We start from the raw sequence: 19,958 nt of genomic DNA on the forward strand, positions 1-19,958 counted from the left end.
GTGGACAACGTAACACCTACAGACATTTATTGGATTTGGGCTACAGAGAAACTAGGGCCAGAAGAATGACCTTTGACCTTCTGCACCAACAAATCACAACCGTATCCCGGAGCTCTGGGGGAACCATCACGCCAAAACAAACTAAAAAAACCCAGATGTGGAGCACCATCTTTTGGGACAAAGTGTAGTCAGCTGATGGGCCGAATGTCAGTTAACAGAAAAGATAAAAAAAAAAAGTCTGATTTTACAGTTCAGAGATTTAAAACAGTCAACAGACAAAGTTAAAATTATAATTTATGAAAATGTTTGCGTGTATGAAAACATAAATCCTAATACAAATGAAAAACTTTATATAAAAAAATCTCACAAAATGAAGCAAATTATTCACCACCTGGATGAGCTGTGAAAGACAAATAAAAAGCTTATCACCCGTCACAGCTGTGCCACCTGCCCACAGGCAAGGCACCAACACCGCAGAGGCAGTGGTCCAATTCCCAGCCCACACAGAGTTATGTTCAACAAAAAAACATTACAATAATAATAATTACAATCTTTGACAAAAATGGAAACAAAGATAAAACAGACCCCCAAAAAAGTCAGAATGAAGTCAGAAATTCTGTGTTAAATTCTGATTACTTTGTACTTAAAGCTTCAGGAAATACTGGTTTAAAAAAAATAAAAATTATAAATCAAGAGCAAAATAAATGACACCAAACAAACACGTCATCTGGCCCCGCCCAAGAGGGGGCGTGTCCTACTTTAATTAATACAATTAAATTTCATCAGAACCTTTGTGATGAGAAAAATTCTAAATCTTTAGTTTGGCTTCTGGTGTGGTTTACTGACTTTCTTCTGAAAATTCATCAGACTTTGGCACTGAGTAAAATCCTCCAGAAGCAGATCAGAACCGCGGCTCGGTTCGAGGCGACATTCTGGTTACAGAGACAACTGAGCAGCCCACAGGACCACAGACAGGACCAGCAGAAGCGGGGTGGCCTGGTAGAGGTGGGCGGAGCTCTTCAGAACAGTCATCACAGGGAAATGCTGACTCAACTGCATGACCTGACAGACAGAAGCAACAGAGCTCAGAGCAAACTCAGTCATAGACAAAAACAACAGAGCGCCGAGTCGACCATCTCATCGATAGTGTGCCTTTAATGTTTTCAACATGTTTTAAATCATTTAACCACATTCAGCAACACATCCAGGTACAGGTGCTATCAAAATAAATATAAAAATAGCTAAACTATCAAATTTACAATTTATGATGATTTATTTAATTAATTTAAAGCCTGATTTATGCAACTGCAGCTCATTAACTCTGTGTCATGCAATGAAGCGTGTGACAGTTTTTAAGTTCTCCGTCTCTGGATTCTGCTTTATTCTGGACTAATTTGACCCTCAACAAACTTTTCTTTCTACAATCATCACCTCCAAATCAAAGTAAGATGTACAAATTCATCTTTTACCGACTTTGTGCTGTAAAGTTGTGAACTTTTCTAATCCATTTGTAATCAGTGTGCGTGCTGTAAAAACTATGATAATATGATGGCAGACGAAGGATTGAAAGCAGAAAAGTGTCAAATCACAGCCTTCTGTGTTTGATTCAACAGGTGCACGTCAGGCTGTGAGTCCAAGTCTGAACACGGTGTGGAAAAAAATAAACGGTCGGACTTTTAATCACAGAAATGACTCCGGTCCCACTTTCCTGAAATCGGCGAGTGTCAGAGCTGAACTTTAATTTGTACCTCTGTTACTGTCCACGTCCAGACTGCTCGGGGTTTAATGGAAATACATATGATCGGACGAAATATTTTATCTGATGCGAGTGAAAAATTCATTATACAAAATCTGTTACATACGGTGACTGTGAATATCTGGTTTATACGATGATGGTTTAGGTGAGTTCTACTCTACATGGAACTGAACAATAAATTTACCTCTCAAAGCTTTGATGATGAAGTCGCTTCCATCCCACACGGCTGACTTTATTTTCCCAAATGTTTCTTCTGTTCAGATCTGAAGGGAATCTGTACATCTTGAAGCCCTTGTTGTGTCTATTTGTGCCTCCAAATGCACAACAACCCGGCATTTTCAGCAAATAAATGAATAAAATAGCTGATTTACATGCAGACACATTAACAGCGAACGCTGTTTTGAACCCAAGTTGGCCGTGACCGATTTATTTGTTTTACTTGTCATGTCGCCACTCTCTCTATTAAGGCACTCAACTCATCGACCGGGAAACTCAGTCACAGACAGACAACCACAAACAAACAAGGACAGACAGACGCACATACATATAGGCAAAAAGACAAGCACATACAGGAAAGAAAGGGAAAAAAAAAAAACACACTGACAGACACAAACACACAGCAACAGACATGAGCAGACAGACGGGGACAGGTACAGACAAAAGCACACAGCGACAGATGGGTGCAGGCACACGCAGCAACAGACACTGTCAGACAGACCTGGTTTTTGGGCACCTTGAATTCCTTGGCGTAATTGTAGACTTTGGTAGAGAAGGCTTTGATGGACTTCAAGAAGGTTTTCCCGTAAACTACAATCCTGATACACAGAAGAACAAAAAACATTTTATTTATGAAGACCTTCCTGTGTTGGACAAATTCAAATAAAAACTCAAACATAAATAAAAATCCAACAGATTCATGTTGTCTGCTGGCTGAAAGGTCAGTGAGTCTGTCTGTGTCCATCGCCTCACACCTGATGATTTATCTTTGGTGTTTCCCAGCTCCTCATTGGCTGAGCAGGTGTCGGTGTAAATGAGCTGTGGGCGGAGCCCTGCTCGCTATAAAACCATATCAATATATATAATATATACTCAACAAAAATATAAACGCAACACTTTTGGTTTTGCTCCCATTTTGTATGAGATTAACTCAACGATCTAAAACTTTTTCCGCATACACAATATCACCATTTCCCTCAAATACTGTGCACAAACCAGTCTAAATCTGTGATAGTGAGCACTTCTCCTTTGCTGAGATAATCCATCCCACCTCACAGGTGTGCCATATCAAGATGCTGATTAGACACCATGATTAGTGCACAGGTGTGCCTTAGACTGCCCACAATAAAAGGCCACTCTGAAAGGTGCAGTTTTGTTTTATTGGGGGGGGGATACCAGTCAGTATCTGGTGTGACCACCATTTGCCTCATGCAGTGCAACACATCTCCTTCGCATCATCCGTGAAGAGAACACCTCTCCAAAGTGCCAAACGGCAGCGAATGTGAGCATTTGCCCACTCAAATCGGTTACGACGACGAACTGGAGTCAGGTCGAGACCCCGATGAGGACGACGAGCATGCAGATGAGCTTCCCTGAGACAGTTTCTGACAGTTTGTGCAGAAATTCTTTGGTTATGCAAACCTATTGTTTCTGCAGCTGTCCGAGTGGCTGGTCTCAGATGATCTTGGAGGTGAACATGCTGGATGTGGAGGTCCTGGGCTGGTGTGGTTACACGTGGTCTGCGGTTGTGAGGCTGGTTGGATGTACTGCCAAATTCTCTGAAACGCCTTTGGAGACGGCTTATGGTAGAGAAATGAACATTCAATACACGAGCAACATTTCTGGTTGACATTCCTGCTGTCAGCATGCCAATTGCACGCTCCCTCAAATCTTGCGACATCTGTGGCATTGTGCTGTGTGATAAAACTGCACCTTTCAGAGTGGCCTTTTATTGTGGGCAGTCTAAGGCACACCTGTGCACTAATCATGGTGTCTAATCAGCATCTTGATATGGCACACCTGTGAGGTGGGATGGATTATCTCAGCAAAGGAGAAGTGCTCACTATCACAGATTTAGACTGGTTTGTGCACAGTATTTGAGAGAAATGGTGATATTGTATATGTGGAAAAAGTTTTAGATCTTTGAGTTCATCTCATACAAAATGGGAGCAAAACCAAAAGTGTTGCGTTTATATTTTTGTTGAGTGTAATAACAATGGCACTGGGTCTCATGTGGATAAAGTTCTACACATTGCTGATTACGATGACTTGGGAACAGCTGACTGTGTGGTTATTATTATTATCATTATTCTCAAAGCAGCGTCTGCTGCCTGAGCTGACGGGACAGTTTTGTTCTTTCAGTCTTTTCTGCTCGGTACCTGTCATATGGACAGCTGGTCTTCTCATCCACGGTGCTGTCTGTTCGATCTCCTATCAGCCAGAAGAATTTGGGGTCACTGAAGAGCCGAATGCGTTTCTTGTCAGGCCGGGTCATGTGGGCGCAGCCTGCATGGAAATCTCCCAGAAGCATCAGGTTCTACAGTAATGCACAAACCGGAAGAGAGAGAGAAAGAGACAGACAAAGACACAGAGAAAGAGAGACAGACAGAAAGAGAGACAGAGACAGCGAGAGAGGCAGAGACAGAGAAAGAGAGAGTGAGACAGAGAGGGAGAGACAGAGACACAGAGAGACAGAGAGGGGGAGAGAGAGACACACAGAGGAAAAGACAGACACAGAGAGAGAGAGAGATGTGAAAAGTTACTGCCACCTTCAGCTTTTATTTTATTTGCCATTTTATTTTTTTTAGGACAAAATAAAAATTCAGGTTTGTTCAAGCTAAATGATAAATCCCCCCAGAAAAAAGGAAAAAAAAAAAATAGCGGGAGTTACAGATAAAAGCTAAACCGATAACTTCCAGTAATGACTTCAGTACACAGCAGCTAGTGACACAACAATGAATCAGAGCTTCTGTCTCAGATCAACCTTCTTTCAGCAAAAGAGACCTGGTGATCAGAGAGAGAGGGGGAAAAAAAAAGGCAATTTGAAAACTGAAAATTCTGTTTGTTACATGGATTCAGCACTTTTTGCGAATCTGTGGCTGCCACTGTTCTCTATATAACACTGGATCGCTCATTGGCCAATATTTTTTAAGCAAACTGGCCGCCATATTACCACTCCAATGAACTGCTCCTGAACGCCCTTTTCTATTCATCTTTAATGAGGCGCATGCAACTTTATTTTTGGCAATTTTGTTCAAAAATACCTTTGCAGCTATAAACTGCACAAATCAGTTCAAAGGCTGTGGACGAACATTTCACTGGTGAGTATGACTGAAATGTTGTGACAAGCTTTATTACTTAGATTAAGCTGAAGCTCATAGAGCTGTGTGTAATAAATGTTGTAATTGCAGAGAAAATTAACTGTCCTGTAGCTACGTAGTTAAGTGGTGTTTTATTCTTTTATCTACTATTTCTGTATTATCCAACATGACTTTTGTTATCCATCCACTTTTGCTCATGATATGGTACTAATACATACATATTATACATATTATACATACATACATACACATACACGCGTACATATGCATACATATACACATATGAGGGTAGGCTGAAAAGTTCTAAGGCTCCCCATGAAGGAGTAATGCATTAACTGCATTATAGTGAGCCTTAGAACTTTTCAGCCTACCCTCATGTATGTATATATATATATATATATATATATATATATATATATATATATATATATATATATATATATATATATATAGACACACACCCACACCCACAAAACTTGTCTAAACTTTGATTAAGGAATGATCATTTTTAGAACTGAGTATTCGTCCCAGTGCTATATGAGTAACAGAGAACAGAAGGGAAGAAAGTGTCAAAAATAATAAAAGAAATAAAGAAAATAAATCAAATAGCTAATCATGGCAGGCATAGATTAGGAGGGATCAATCTTACATTATCCGAAGAACAAAAATAAGTAAATGAGAGAATCAGCTCAGTTATTACTGTAAATTGTTGACATTCGAATAAGGTGTCTATGTGGGGGCCACATAAGTTGGGAGTGGTAAGATGGCCGCCACTTTGCTTAAGCAGATTGTACGGAGTGTGTGGGCCAATGAGCTATCCAGTAATATATAGCGATCAGTGGTGGCTGCTCACACTGCCATGGCAGTGTTCATAGCAGTGTGAGCAGCCACACATTCGCTAAAAGTGCTGAATCACTTAAACACAATTTTCAGCTTTCAAATTGCCTTTTTATTTTTTTTTACAAATTAAAAAATGACATTTATAATATTTAATGACATGTTGAAATTGAGGATGGCTCAGTGGTTGTTCCAGCCATAGCAAAGATTTCATGTCTGCTACCTGCAACACGCGTGGAATGTCTCAAACCTAAACCTACTTTTAGGCATTTTATATATGCTACTCTGGAACCACCTCTAAACCCAAACAGGTCAACTGTCAACCCCACTGAGGTCCTTAGACTGGGTCTCATTAACATAAGATCACTGTCCTCAAAATCATTGCTGATCAATGATCTAATTATTGATCATCACTTAGATATGATTATATGAAACCTGGCTTCATCCTACAGCTGTCCTCCCCTTAAATGAGGCCTGCCCACCAGCATATACATTTAGTCACGTCCCTCGTGATGCGAAGCAAAGCAGGGGTGTTGGTCTTATTTATGAATCTCGGTTTAGCTTATTAGCTGTTGGGGGGGTCACAAATATAACTCGTTTGAGCATTTGATTCTCTGCTCTGCTCAAGATATTACGCACTGTCAAGGTCAGAAGAATAAAAATCAGCCGTATTACTTTGTCACTGTATATAGACCTCCTGGCCCATATTCTGAATTGTTAGATGAATTTGGTGCGTTCATCTCTAACTTGTCAACTAGTGCAGATAACATTCTGATTATTGGCAACTTTAACGTTCATATAAATAAGCCTTCTGATCCCCTCTGCAAATCATTTATGGAAATTGTGGATGCATTAGGATTTCAGCAAGGATTTCAGCAATGCATTCTGGATTCGACACACAGTGGAAATACCCTGGATCTGGTTCTCGCACGTGGTATTGTTGTCACGAATATTGACATCATGCCTCTTACATCAGTGGTCTCTGATCACTCACTTATTAAGTTTACAGTTTCGCTGCCGTGTTTAGTGGAACAACAACCTTACATATCATTACGGCGATGCATCAACTTCTCAACTAAGACTGAACTCGAAGCTAGACTGCCTGATGTCTTAGCTTCACATTTGAAAATACCCAGTCAGTAGACAGACTTGTGGATAGTTTAAACTCAGTGCTCAAAACTACATTCGACATGATTGCACCACCTGTGTTAAAACCGCACTCCCCAAAATCACAGTCACCTTAGTTCAATAATTACCTGCGTGACCTCAAGCATAAAGCAAGACATCTAGAACGGAAATGGTGTCGTTCAAAATTAGAAGTATTCCACCTTGCGTGGCATGATGCTATCTATATAGCTAGACTATAAGCATGCATTATTGGCTACAAAGGAGACCTATTACTCTGATTTTATCAACACAAACAAGCATAACTCAATGTTCTTGTTCGACACGGTGGCAACACTTATTCAGGGACAACCATCTGTAGTTCGCTCTCCTTTTACAGCACAAGATTTCCTGGATTACTTTGAGAAGAAAATAGAAGACATTAGGTTAAACATATCCTGGCATGCCTTAACCCAACCACTACACCATGCTATTGAGGTGGGCGCCACTACTGAGGTATTAACTAGACTTACAGAATTTGATAGTATCTCACTAGACATGCTGATGAAACTCAATGTCAACAAAAAGCACAACCTGTTTATTTGATCCAACAAAACTGTTTAAGGACCTGTGGCCCACTCTTGGGCCAACTGTGCTGGAAATGATTAATCTTTCTTTAACTTCTGGATCTGTTCCTAAATGTTTCAAATCTGCAGTGATTAAAAAAATTACTTAAGAAACCTAATCTTGTCCCTAGTGTATTGAAAAACTATCAACCGATATCAAATCTATCATTTTGCTCTAAAATTCTGGAAAAAGTGGTGTCACGGCAGCTCGTAGACTATCTTACTGAGAATAATCTCTGAGCCACTGCAGTCTGCTTTTAGAAAATATCATTCCACAGAGACGGCTCACTAAAGTGTTGAATGATCTTCTGCTTCTGGGATTACCTTTCACTGCTATGCAGATGATACTCAGTTCTACATGCCGATAACTGCTGGTAATCTTGTTCACATAAAATCCTTAGAAGAATGCCTTGCAGCAGTTAGAAGCTGGATGTCTAGAAACTTCCTACTTTTAAACTCTGATAAGACTGAAATGATGGTTCTTGGTCCAGTGAGACATCGGCATCAATTTGACCAGTTAACGCTCAGCCTAGGCTTGTGTGTCATACATCACATTGACAAAGTGAGGAACCTTGGGCTAATTTTTGATGCTTCATTTTCCTTTGGCCTCCACATTAGAAATATTACTAGGACTGCTTTCTTCCACCTGCGAAATACAGCGAAGATTCATCCCATCCTGTCTATGGCTGACACTGAGACCCTGATCCATGTGCTTATCTCTTCTAGATTGGACTACTGCAATGTTCTATTTTTTGGTTTACCACAGTCTAGCATTAGGGCTCTCCAATTGGTTCAAAATGCTGCAGCCAGACTTTTGACACGAAGCAGAAAGTACAACCACATTACACCCATTTTGGCATCCCTTCACTGGCTTCCTGTCCCAGTGAGATCAGATTTTAAGGTTCTGCTACTAACCTATAAAATTATTCATGGACTGGCACCTCCCTACCTAGCTGACCTAATTAAACCTTACGTACCGACCCAGCCTTTACGTTCTCAGTGTGCAGGACTACTTTGTGTCCCTAGGGTGAATAAGAAGTCTGCGGGTCATAGAGCTTTCTCTTATTGTGCCCCTGTTCTGTGAAATGGTCTCCCTGCGTCAATAAAACAGTCAGATTCTGTGGAGACTTTCAAATCCAGACTTAAGACGCACTTCTTTTCCCTTTCATATGGCTAGCATACTGGTGCAGTTTTGTTTTACGCTTTTTACTCTTTTAATTCATTTTTTAGTAAACGGAGCATGTCATGGCCTCAACTTTACCTAAATTCTGGGTCTTTTAGTGAAACTTAGGGCTAGTGGCCAGCGATCACCTTAGTATTATTTCTTCTCTTTTTCTTGTTGATTAATGCTGGCAGATTATACAGTATTTTTTGTGTTTCTGTTGCCTGATTGTTTTTTCCTCTCTGTTTAAGGTGCAGCTCCATCCAGAGATGGGAGTTGTATTTGTGTTGGCGACCCTCCTGTCCTGTGCACCAACAGCATTTCTTGTATATTCATCCGTGAATTGTTCTGTAATTCATGTTTGTAGCATGGCCCAAGCAGAGGGTCACCCCTTTGAGTCTAGTCTGCTTGAGGTTTCTTCCTCAGAGGGAGTTTTTCCTTACCACTGTTGCTCTGGGGGTTGGTAAGGTTAGACCTTACCTGTGTGAAGCACCTTGAGGCAACTCTGTTGTGATTTGGCGCTATATAAATGAAAATACATTGAATTGAAAATTACAAATACAGATTTATTTGTATAACCCACCACACATTTCAGCAACATGTGTTACATTGACCAACCAACCACTGACATCAGGAAACTAATGTACCCATAATGCAATGCAGCATGTGTGTCTAAACACTAAAACCTTCAAAATTAGTGCATTACTTTAAAACTAAAACATATAGCTGATATTTTCACTTTGTAAAACGACAGCCGTGATGTTAATTTCAATAACTTGTCCACAATTAGTTTGTTTAAAATTAAAACCATAAGTCACAACTGTCTGCCTGTGCAAGACTCAACTGAAATGACTGACAGGTCTGTATGGTGTGAAGAGAAATTATCTTTTTTTTTCTTCCAACCCTCTTCCTTTCTCTCTGGTTGTCCCCTCACTTGTGAACGAGTCCCCGAGGTACTTGAACTCCTTCACTTGGGGCAAGACCGCATTCCCTACAAGGAGCAGGCAACGGTTTCCTGCTGAGAATGATGGCCTCAGATTTAGATGTGCTGATCCTCATCCCAGCCGCTTCACACCCAGCTGCGAACCAATCCAGTGAGTGTTGGAGGTCACAGGCTGATGAAGCCAACAGGACCACATCATCTACAAAAAGCAGTGATGACACCCTGAGCCCACCATACTGGAAACCCTCCTCCCCTTGACTATGCCTTGATATCCTGTGCATGAATATCACAAACAGGATTGGAGGTCATGTGGTCAGATGAGACCAAAATAAAGCTTTTTGACATCAATTCCACTCGCCATGTTTGGAGGATGAGAACAACACCAAGAACACCATCCCAACCATGGGGTAGAAACATAATTTTTGGGGGTCCTTTTCTGCAAAGGGCACAGGACAACTGCACTGTATTGAAAGGAGGATGGATGGGGTCATGTATCTTGAGATTTTGGCAAACAACGTCCTTCCCTCAGTAATAACATTGAAGATGGGTCATGGCTGGGTCTTCCAGCATGACAATGACCCCAAACACACAGTCAGGGGAACTAAGGAGGGGCTCCGTAAGAAGCATTTCAAGGTCCTGGAGTGGCCAAGCCAGTCTCCAGACCTGAACTTAATAGAAAATCTTTGGAGGGAGCTGAAACTCCAAACCTGAAAGATCTGGAGAAGATCTGTATGGAGGAGTGGACCAAAATGGTCAAGAACCACAGGAAACACCTGACCTCTGGAACTGCAAACAAAGGTTTCTGTACCAAATATTAAGGTCTGTTTTTCTACTGGATCAAATACTTATTTCATGTAATAAAATGCAATTATTTTAAAAATCATACAATGTGATTTTCTGGATTTTGTTTTAGATTCTGTCTCTCACAGCTGAAGTGTACCTATGATAAAAATGACAGACATCTACATTCTTTGTAGGTGGAAAAACTTGGTCTTTAATCCCCTATTCCTGTGTGTTGCGAGCGCCTTGTATGGCAGCACCCTCACATCGGGGTGAATGTGAGGCATTTGTAAAGCGCTTTAAGTATCTGATGCAGATGGAAAAGCACTATATAAATGTAGTCCATTTATTAAAAAAAAAATAAAAAAAATCAACAGTCGATGAAATACTTATTTGCCCCACTGTGTGTATTTATATGTATATGAGTAAACAGTTCAACTTTGAGTCTTTTCTCACCGAAGTGTTGAAATTCTGTTGGACTTCCCGGCAGACGTCAAGAAGTTTATCGATCTCCTGGACGGCATGAGCCGGATCAGCGTGCAGAGGGACGAGAGCAAAGACCTGAATCTCTGCAGGACAGACAGGTGGAAGGATGTAAGACGGGACAGCACAGCAAAGATGATAGAATGAAAAGGAAAGATAGAAAGAGGAGGGAAAGATTGAAAGTAGAAAAGAAGGAAGTAAGGAGAGACTGGAGTGATGTCTTTACTGTGCAGCAGTTTCAGACATTCAGTTTCAGACGTTCTGCCTTTTGAAACTAATGAAAACCCACTATATATGAACATTAATGAAATGCATCATGTACCCACTTTTCATCTTCAAACATCATTTTAGTTTGACGAGGAGAAAACAAGCTGGTCTCCTCTAAACGTTCACAGAACCTCTCACGAAGGAATGAGTCCAAAGTGAGCCCATTCTTTGATGACGCACCACCATAGGTTGTTTTTTTTTGTTTGTTTTAAAACTTTTAATGGCTCCAGTTAGTTCAGGTTTCTGCAGTAAAGAACTCTGATTTTTATATCATGAAGATATTCGCTGAAAATATTTGACATAAATGTCCTTTTTGTGCCACAAACACATTCAAACAGTTTTGAGTAGACGTTACTTGATGTTGCTTTCCTATGTCCTCCAGAGCACGCGGTATAGACCGGATTCACACAAATGGTCCGTGTTCCCCACCGGCCCACGCTGCCGTGAGTCTTGCCGGGACTAAAATTACTCAAGAATTATTTTGATGCACAATGACAACTATTAATAAGTGGAATTCAGACGGCTGTATGTGTGAGTTTGTGTGATGGATGACAATCCGTTTGAAACATTTTCACTTTGCAGCATTTATCCTCAAGGATCAGATGTGGTTTGGCTCAGAATTGTGTCCAGTACAGGTGACAGATGGATCACATGAGCTCGTCCTGTGTTTGAACTCATCACATTACAAAAAAACCTCCTCTTCTGTATTTTTTTTCTTTTGGTTTTCTCTATGCAGCTCAACATTTAAACAAACTGTGACTGAAGTTATTATGATGACTGCAAACTAACAACGATCTGATTTTTGGTTCATTTTGAAATCAAACAGTTTAACGCGCAAAAAAGCGATTTTGCAGACAAACGGACAAACACAAAGTGTAAAGTTGGACTCACTGGCATCAAAATGACTAAGCCGCGGAAAAAATAAAACCAGTGAGAAGAAACACAGAAGCGACTGTCCAGGAACCCAGGGTTCGGTTCTAACTGGTCTGGTGGATTCAGGCTGTTAAAATGTATGAATACACACACACACACATACATACATATACAAGGTCTGTCCAAAAAGTATCGGACCTTTTTATTTTTTGCAAAAACCATATTATTTTTTGCAAAAACCATAGCATCAGCCAAGCTTGAACCTTTGTGCGCATGTGTGAGTTTTTTCACGCCTGTCGGTTGCGTCATTCGCCTGTGAGCAGGCTTTGTGTGAGCACTGGTCCACCCCTCTCGTCGTTTTTTTATTGCGAATAAATGTCTGAACGATTTGGAGCTCTGCTGCATCAATTTTTTTTCCAGAAACTGAGAGAGACCTCCAGGTGGACACCGTTCAGAAAATTAATATGGCTTTCAGGGACGATTTTGTGGGGATTACACAGATTAAGGAGTGTTACTGCCGCTTTAAGGACGGCCCACAACTGCTGAGAGCACGCCGCGCTCCAAGGGCCAATCGACAGGCTGAATCAACCAGATCATTTCCAACGTGAAGGCTTTGTTGATCCGGGACGTTGTCTGACTTCCACAAAAAAAGGAAAAAGGCATTGACATCAGCACTTTTTTGGCACATTCCACTGTTAAAGGAGTTTTTTTTCATGGAAAGAAAAGCGGACGGATGCGCCACCGTGCCGTTCATGGCGCGGGACAAAACCACCTCCATGTTGGTCTCACAGGACACCTTTGAGATGGCTTTCAGACGGCTGTCGGTGGGTTTTCAGTCGTGTGACTAACCGAGAAATTGTGGATGAGCCTGGACATGCCAGAACATATCCTGTGAGGCTTCATCACGGCGTTGCTTTGCGCCATGCGGCTCCACCGCGACGCGCAGAATTCCTCCTCACGTCTGTCTCAATGTGCCAAAAAAGTGCTGATGTCCACGTCTTCCGCAATTCCTGTGCTAGTCAGAGGACGTCCCGGATAAAACACAGCGTCCAGTTTGGAAATGAAAGGCACATTCCACTGTTACAGGAGTTTTTGTCATGGAAAGAGAGGATTTCGCGCGTCGGCACGAAGCAGCTCAGGACGTGCAGCAAAAAAAAAAAAAAAAACACCTCCGTGTTGGAAACCATTCAGAAGATTCAGACAGCTTTCGATGGCTTTCAGTCGAGTGAGTATCCGAGAAATTGTGTAACAGCTGGACATGGCACAACATGTCCTGTGAGACTTCCAAGACGGAGGTGTTTTTTTGCTGCGCGTCCTGAGCTGCTTCGTGCCGACGCGCGAAATCCTCCGCACGTCTTTCATTACAAAATCTCCTGTAACAGTGGAATGTGCCGCAAAAGTGCTATGTCCAGCTATGTTGCCATTTCTGTGGTAGAATGATGTCCCGGATCAACACAGCATTCAGTTTAGAAATGATCTGGTCGATCCAGCCTGTTGAATGGCAGCTCGGTGCGCAGCGCACCCTCCGCCGCTGTGGGCTGTCTTTAAAAAGGTTTTAACACTCCTTAATCCTTGTGACGCCGACAGAATCTTCACCGATATCAAACTGAATCTATCAAATGGTTTCCAACTGCCTGTCTGTAACAGTTTCTGAAAAAAATTTCATGGAGCAAAGCGGCAGTCTCTCAGCTAGTTCTCAGACAAAAGAAATCCGACGGGAGGGGTGGACCAGTGCTCACTCAAAGCCTGCCCACAGGCAAATGACGCAACCGACAGGCGTGGAAAAACTCACGCATAAATCAATCAATCAATCAATTTTTTTATATAGCGCCAAATCACAACAAACAGTTGCCCCAAGGCGCTTTATATTGTAAGGCAAGGCCATACAATAATTATGTAAAACCCCAACAGTCAAAACGACCCCCTGTGAGCAAGCACTTGGCTACAGTGGGAAGGAAAAACTCCCTTATAACAGGAAGAAACCTCCAGCAGAACCAGGCTTAGGGAGGGGCAGTCTTCTGCTGGGACTGGTTGGGGCTGAGGGAGAGAACCAGGAAAAAGACATGCTGTGGAGGGGAGCAGAGATCGATCACTAATGATTAAATGCAGAGTGGTGCATACAGAGCAAAAAGAGAAAGAAACAGTGCATCATGGGAACCCCCCAGCAGTCTACGTCTATAGCAGCATAACTAAGGGATGGTTCCGGGTCACCTGATCCAGCCCTAACTATAAGCTTTAGCAAAAAGGAAAGTTTTAAGCCTAATCTTAAAAGTAGAGAGGGTGTCTGTCTCCCTGATCTGAACTGGGAGCTGGTTCCACAGGAGAGGAGCCTGAAAGCTGAAGGCTCTGCCTCCCATTCTACTCTTACAAACCCTAGGAACTACAAGTAAGCCTGCAGTCTGAGAGCAAAGCGCTCTATTGGGGTGATATGGTACTACGAGGTCCCTAAGATAAGATGGGACCTGATTATTCAAAACCTTATAAGTAAGAAGAAGAATTTTAAATTCTATTCTAGAATTAACAGGAAGCCAATGAAGAGAGGCCAATATGGGTGAGATATGCTCTCTCCTTCTAGTCCCCGTCAGTACTCTAGCTGCAGCATTTTGAATTAACTGAAGGCTTTTTAGGGAACTTTTAGGACAACCTGATAATAATGAATTACAATAGTCCAGCCTAGAGGAAATAAATGCATGAATTAGTTTTTCAGCATCACTCTGAGACAAGACCTTTCTGATTTTAGAGATATTGTTGTGAAGGTGTCGTAGCACGGACCCACAACAGGGGGCGCAAATGAACGGACAATGAGTAAGCCAAAAGGTAACAATTTAATGTTGTGATATTACACAACGAAACGTGTCTTAATGTTCACAGTCAATAAACACCAGGTGACGTGTGGGCAGGCTCGAAGATAGAAGACGCCCGACGAGAGAGAAGCCGCGTCCCACACGGCTTCCACCACCAACGGCCTGAAGAACACCGGAGCCGCCAAGTCCCGAGTCCCCAGGTGGCCTCTGTCTTCGGCTGTCGACCCTGGTACTGCTGGCAGAAAACAGAAAGATGATGTGTGAGTGTGAGTCCGCACACTCAGTGATTAACAGTCCAGACACCGTTAGGAGGGAGCACCTCCACCTCCAAATCACACACACTCGTGCAGCTCCTGATCAACCACTTATCTGGGACGGGGTGCGAGGTGAAGCCGTCACTGTCACACCAAACGCCAATCCTCCAGACAAGGAAAGCACCAGGAAAACGGCTGCAACAGAAGTTCAGATTACTTTTCAACGTATAAGTCAGCAGAGAAAATTACCTTAGTACTGGTAGTTGATTTCTCGGCGGGGAGGTGGAGTTGCAGTCCGGCTTATATGGTGGTGTAGATGAGTGACAGCTGGAGTAATGGGTGACAGCTGTCACCTCCTCTGGGTCTGGCGCCCTCTTGTGCTTGGAGCCCGCACTCCAAGCAGGGCGCCCTCTGGTGGTGGTGGGCCAGCAGTACCTCCTCTTCAGAGGCCCACACAACAAATATTGCGTAAATGCAAAAAAGCAGTCCTACATATTTGTTTAATATGCGCTTTGAATGACATATCCTGATCAAAAATGACTCCAAGATTTCTCACAGTATTACTAGAGGTCAGGGTAATGCCATCCAGAGTAAGGATCTGGTTAGACACCATGTTTCTAAGATTTGTGGGGCCAAGTACAATAACCTCAGTTTTATCTGAGTTTAAAAGCAGGAAATTAGAGGTCATCCCTGTCTTTATGTCTGTAAGACAATCCTGCAGTTTAGCTAATTGGTGTGTGTCCTCTGGCTTCATGGATAGATAAAGCTGGGTATCATCTGCGTAACAATGAAAATTTAAGCAATACCGTCTAATAATACTGCCCAAGGGAAGCATGTATAAAGTGAATAAAATTGGTCCTAGCACAGAACCTTGTGGAACTCCATAATTAACTTTCGTCTGTGAAGAAGATTCCCCATTTACATGAACAAATTGTAATCTATTAGACAAATATGATTCAAACCACCGCAGCGCAGTGCCTTTAATACCTATGGCATGCTCTAATCTCTGTAATAAAATTTTATGGTCAACAGTATCAAAAGCAGCACTGAGGTCTAACAGAACAAGCACAGAGATGAGTCCACTGTCCGAGGCCATAAGAAGATCATTTGTAACCTTCACTAATGCTGTTTCTGTACTATGATGAATTCTAAAACCTGACTGAAACTCTTCAAATAGACCATTCCTCTGCAGATGATCAGTTAGCTGTTTTACAACTACCCTTTCAAGAATTTTTGAGAGAAAAGGAAGGTTGGAGATTGGCCTATAATTAGCTAAGATAGCTGGGTCAAGTGATGGCTTTTTAAGTAATGGTTTAATTACTGCCACCTTAAAAGCCTGTGGTACATAGCCAACTAACAAAGATAGATTGATCATATTTAAGATCGAAGCATTAAATAATGGTAGGGCTTCCTTGAGCAGCCTGGTAGGAATGGGGTCTAATAAACATGTTGATGGTTTGGATGAAGTAACTAATGAAAATAACTCAGACAGAACAATCGGAGAGAAAGAGTCTAACCAAATACCGGCATCACTGAAAGCAGCCAAAGATAACGATACGTCTTTGGGATGGTTATGAGTAATTTTTTCTCTAATAGTTAAAATTTTGTTAGCAAAGAAAGTCATGAAGTCATTACTAGTTAAAGTTAATGGAATACTGAGTTCAATAGAGCTCTGACTCTTTGTCAGCCTGGCTACAGTGCTGAAAAGAAACCTGGGGTTGTTCTTATTTTCTTCAATTAGTGATGAGTAGAAAGATGTCCTAGCTTTACGGAGGGCTTTTTTATAGAGCAACAGACTCTTTTTCCAGGCTAAGTGAAGATCTTCTAAATTAGTGAGACGCCATTTCCTCTCCAACTTACGGGTTATCTGCTTTAAGCTACGAGTTTGTGAGTTATACCACGGAGTCAGGCACTTCTGATTTAAAGCTCTCTTTTTTAGAGGAGCTACAGCATCCAAAGTTGTCTTCAATGAGGATGTAAAACTATTGACGAGATACTCTATCTCACTTACAGAGTTTAGGTAGCTACTCTGCACTGTGTTGGTATATGGCATTAGAGAACATAAAGAAGGAATCATATCCTTAAATACATATATATACGTATACATATACATATATATACATACATACATATACATATATATACATACACACATATATATACATACACACATATATATACATACACACATATATATACATACACACATATATATACATATATATACATACATACATATACATACATATACATACATACATATATATATATATACTCAACAAAAATATAAACGCAACACTTTTGGTTTTGCTCCCATTTTGTATGAGATGAACTCAAAGATCTAAAACTTTTTCCATATACACAATATCACCATTTCCCTCAAATATTGTTCACAAACCAGTCTAAATCTGTGATAGTGAGCACTTCTCCTTTGCTGAGATAATCCATCCCACCTCACAGGTGTGCCATACCAAGATGCTGATTAGACACCATGATTAGTGCACAGATGTGCCTTAGACTGCCCACAATAAAAGGCCACTCTGAAAGGTGCAGTTTTATCACACAGCACAATGCCACAGATGTCGCAAGATTTGAGGGAGCATGCAATTGGCATGCTGACAGCAGGAATGTCAACCAGAGCTGTTGCTCGTGTATTGAATGTTCATTTCTCTACCATAAGCCGTCTCCAAAGGCGTTTCAGAGAATTTGGCAGTACATCCAACCAGCCTCACAACCGCAGACCACGTGTAACCACACCAGCCCAGGACCTCCACACCCAGCATGTTCACCTCCAAGATCGTCTGAGACCAGCCACTCGGACAGCTGCTGAAACAATCAATTTGCATAACCAAAGAATTTCCGCACAAACTGTCAGAAACCGTCTCAGGGAAGCTCATCTGCATGCTCATCGTCCTCATCGGGGTCTCGACCTGACTCCAGTTCGTCATCGTAACCGACTTGAGTGGGCAAATGCTCACATTCGCTGATGTTTGGCACGTTGGAGAGATGTTCTCTTCACGGATGATGCAAAGGAGATGTGTTGCACTGCATGAGGCAAATGGTGGTCACACCAGATACTGACTGGTATCCCCCCAATAAAACAAAACTGCACCCTTCAGAGTGGCCTTTTATTGTGGACAGTCTAAGGCACACCTGTGCACTAATCATGGTGTCTAATCAGCATCTTGATATGGCACACCTGTGAGGTGGGATGGATTATCTCAGCAAAGGAGAAGTGCTCACTATCACAGATTTAGACTGGTTTGTGAACAATATTTGAGGGAAATGGTGATATTGTGTATGTGGAAAAAGTTTTAGATCTTTGAGTTCATCTCATACAAAATGGGAGCAAAACCAAAAGTGTTGCGTTTATATTTTTGTTGAGATACTGTACATACATACAGTGAGGAAAATAAGTATTTGAACACCCTGCGGTTTTGCAAGTTCTCCCACTTAGAAATCATGGAGGGGTCTGAAATTTTCTTCTTAGGTGCATGTCCACTGTGAGAGATATAATCTAAAAAAAAAAAACAATCCGGAAATCACAATGTATGATTTTTTAATAATTTATGTGTGTGTTACTGCTGCAAATAAGTATTTGAACACCAACCAACCAGCATGAATTCTGGCTCACACAGACCTGTTAATTTTTCTTTAAGAAGCCCACTTATTCTGCACTCTTTACCTGTATTAATTACACGTGTTTGAACTTGTTACCTATATAAAAGACACCTGTTCACACACTAAATCAATCACACTCCAAGCTGTCCACCATATCCTAGACCAAAGACCTGTCTAAGGACACCAGAGACAAAACTGTAGACCTGCACAAGGCTGGGATGGACTACAGAACAGGCAAGCAGCTTGGTAGAAGACAACAACTGTTATGATTATTTATTAGATAGTGGAAGAAACACAAGATGACTGTCAATCTCCCTCGGTCTGGGATTCCATGCAAGATCTCATTTTGTGGGGTAAGGATAATTCTGAGAAAGCTCAGAACTACACAGGAGGACCTGGTCAATGACCTGAAGAGAGCTGGGACCACAGTCACAAAGATTATATTAGTAACACATGATGCTGTCATGGTTTAAAATCCTGCAGGGCAGCAAGGTCCCCCTGCTCAAGCCAGCACATGTACAGGCCCGTTTGAAGTTCACCAGTGACCATCTGGATGATCCAGAAGAGGCAGGGGAGAAGGTCATGTGGTCAGATGAGACCAGAATAGAGCTTTTTGGAATCAACTCCACTTACCATGTTTAGAGGATGAGAACAACCCAACCGTGAAGCATGGGGGTGGAAACATCATACTCTGGGGGTGCTCTTCTGCAAAGGGGACAGGACGACTGCACCGTATTTAAGGGAGGATGGATGGGGTCATGTATTGCGAGATTATGGCAAACAACCACCTTCCCTAAGTAAGAGCATTGAAGATGGGTCATGGCTGGGTCTTCCAGCATGACAGTGACCCCAAACACACAGCCAGGGCAACTAAAGAGGGGCTCCGTAAGAAGCATTTCAAGGTCCTGGAGTGGCCTGGCCAGTCTCCAGACCTGAACTCAATAGAAAATCTTTGGAGATAGCTGAAACTCCAAAACTGGAAGATTTGGAGAAGATCTGTATGGAGGAGTGGACCAAAACCCCTGCTGCAGTGTGTGAAAACTTGGTCAAGAACTACAGGAAACGTTTGACCTTTTTAATTTCAAACAAAGGCTACTGTACCAAATATTAACATTGATTTTCACAGGTGTT

General features: G+C 41.8%; 1 protein-coding gene across 1 annotated transcript in view; it reads right to left on the minus strand.

Moving 5' to 3' along the window:
- Positions 1 to 281: 281 nt before the first annotated feature.
- LOC117511950 (deoxyribonuclease-1-like 2) overlaps positions 282 to 19,958 on the minus strand; it is a 75,478-nt gene continuing 55,801 nt past the window's right edge. Inside the window, exons 6-9 of the mRNA XM_034171885.1 lie at positions 10,982 to 11,094; positions 4,132 to 4,289; positions 2,475 to 2,571; positions 282 to 1,062 (exon numbers count right to left, since the gene is read on the minus strand). Of these exons, the coding sequence (XP_034027776.1) occupies positions 937 to 1,062; positions 2,475 to 2,571; positions 4,132 to 4,289; positions 10,982 to 11,094 (494 nt within the window). The 3' untranslated portion in view covers positions 282 to 936. The remainder of the gene's footprint in view (positions 1,063 to 2,474; positions 2,572 to 4,131; positions 4,290 to 10,981; positions 11,095 to 19,958) is intronic.

Source organism: Thalassophryne amazonica, chromosome 6, assembly GCF_902500255.1.
Source record: "Thalassophryne amazonica chromosome 6, fThaAma1.1, whole genome shotgun sequence".
In the NCBI taxonomy this organism is placed as follows: domain Eukaryota; kingdom Metazoa; phylum Chordata; class Actinopteri; order Batrachoidiformes; family Batrachoididae; genus Thalassophryne; species Thalassophryne amazonica.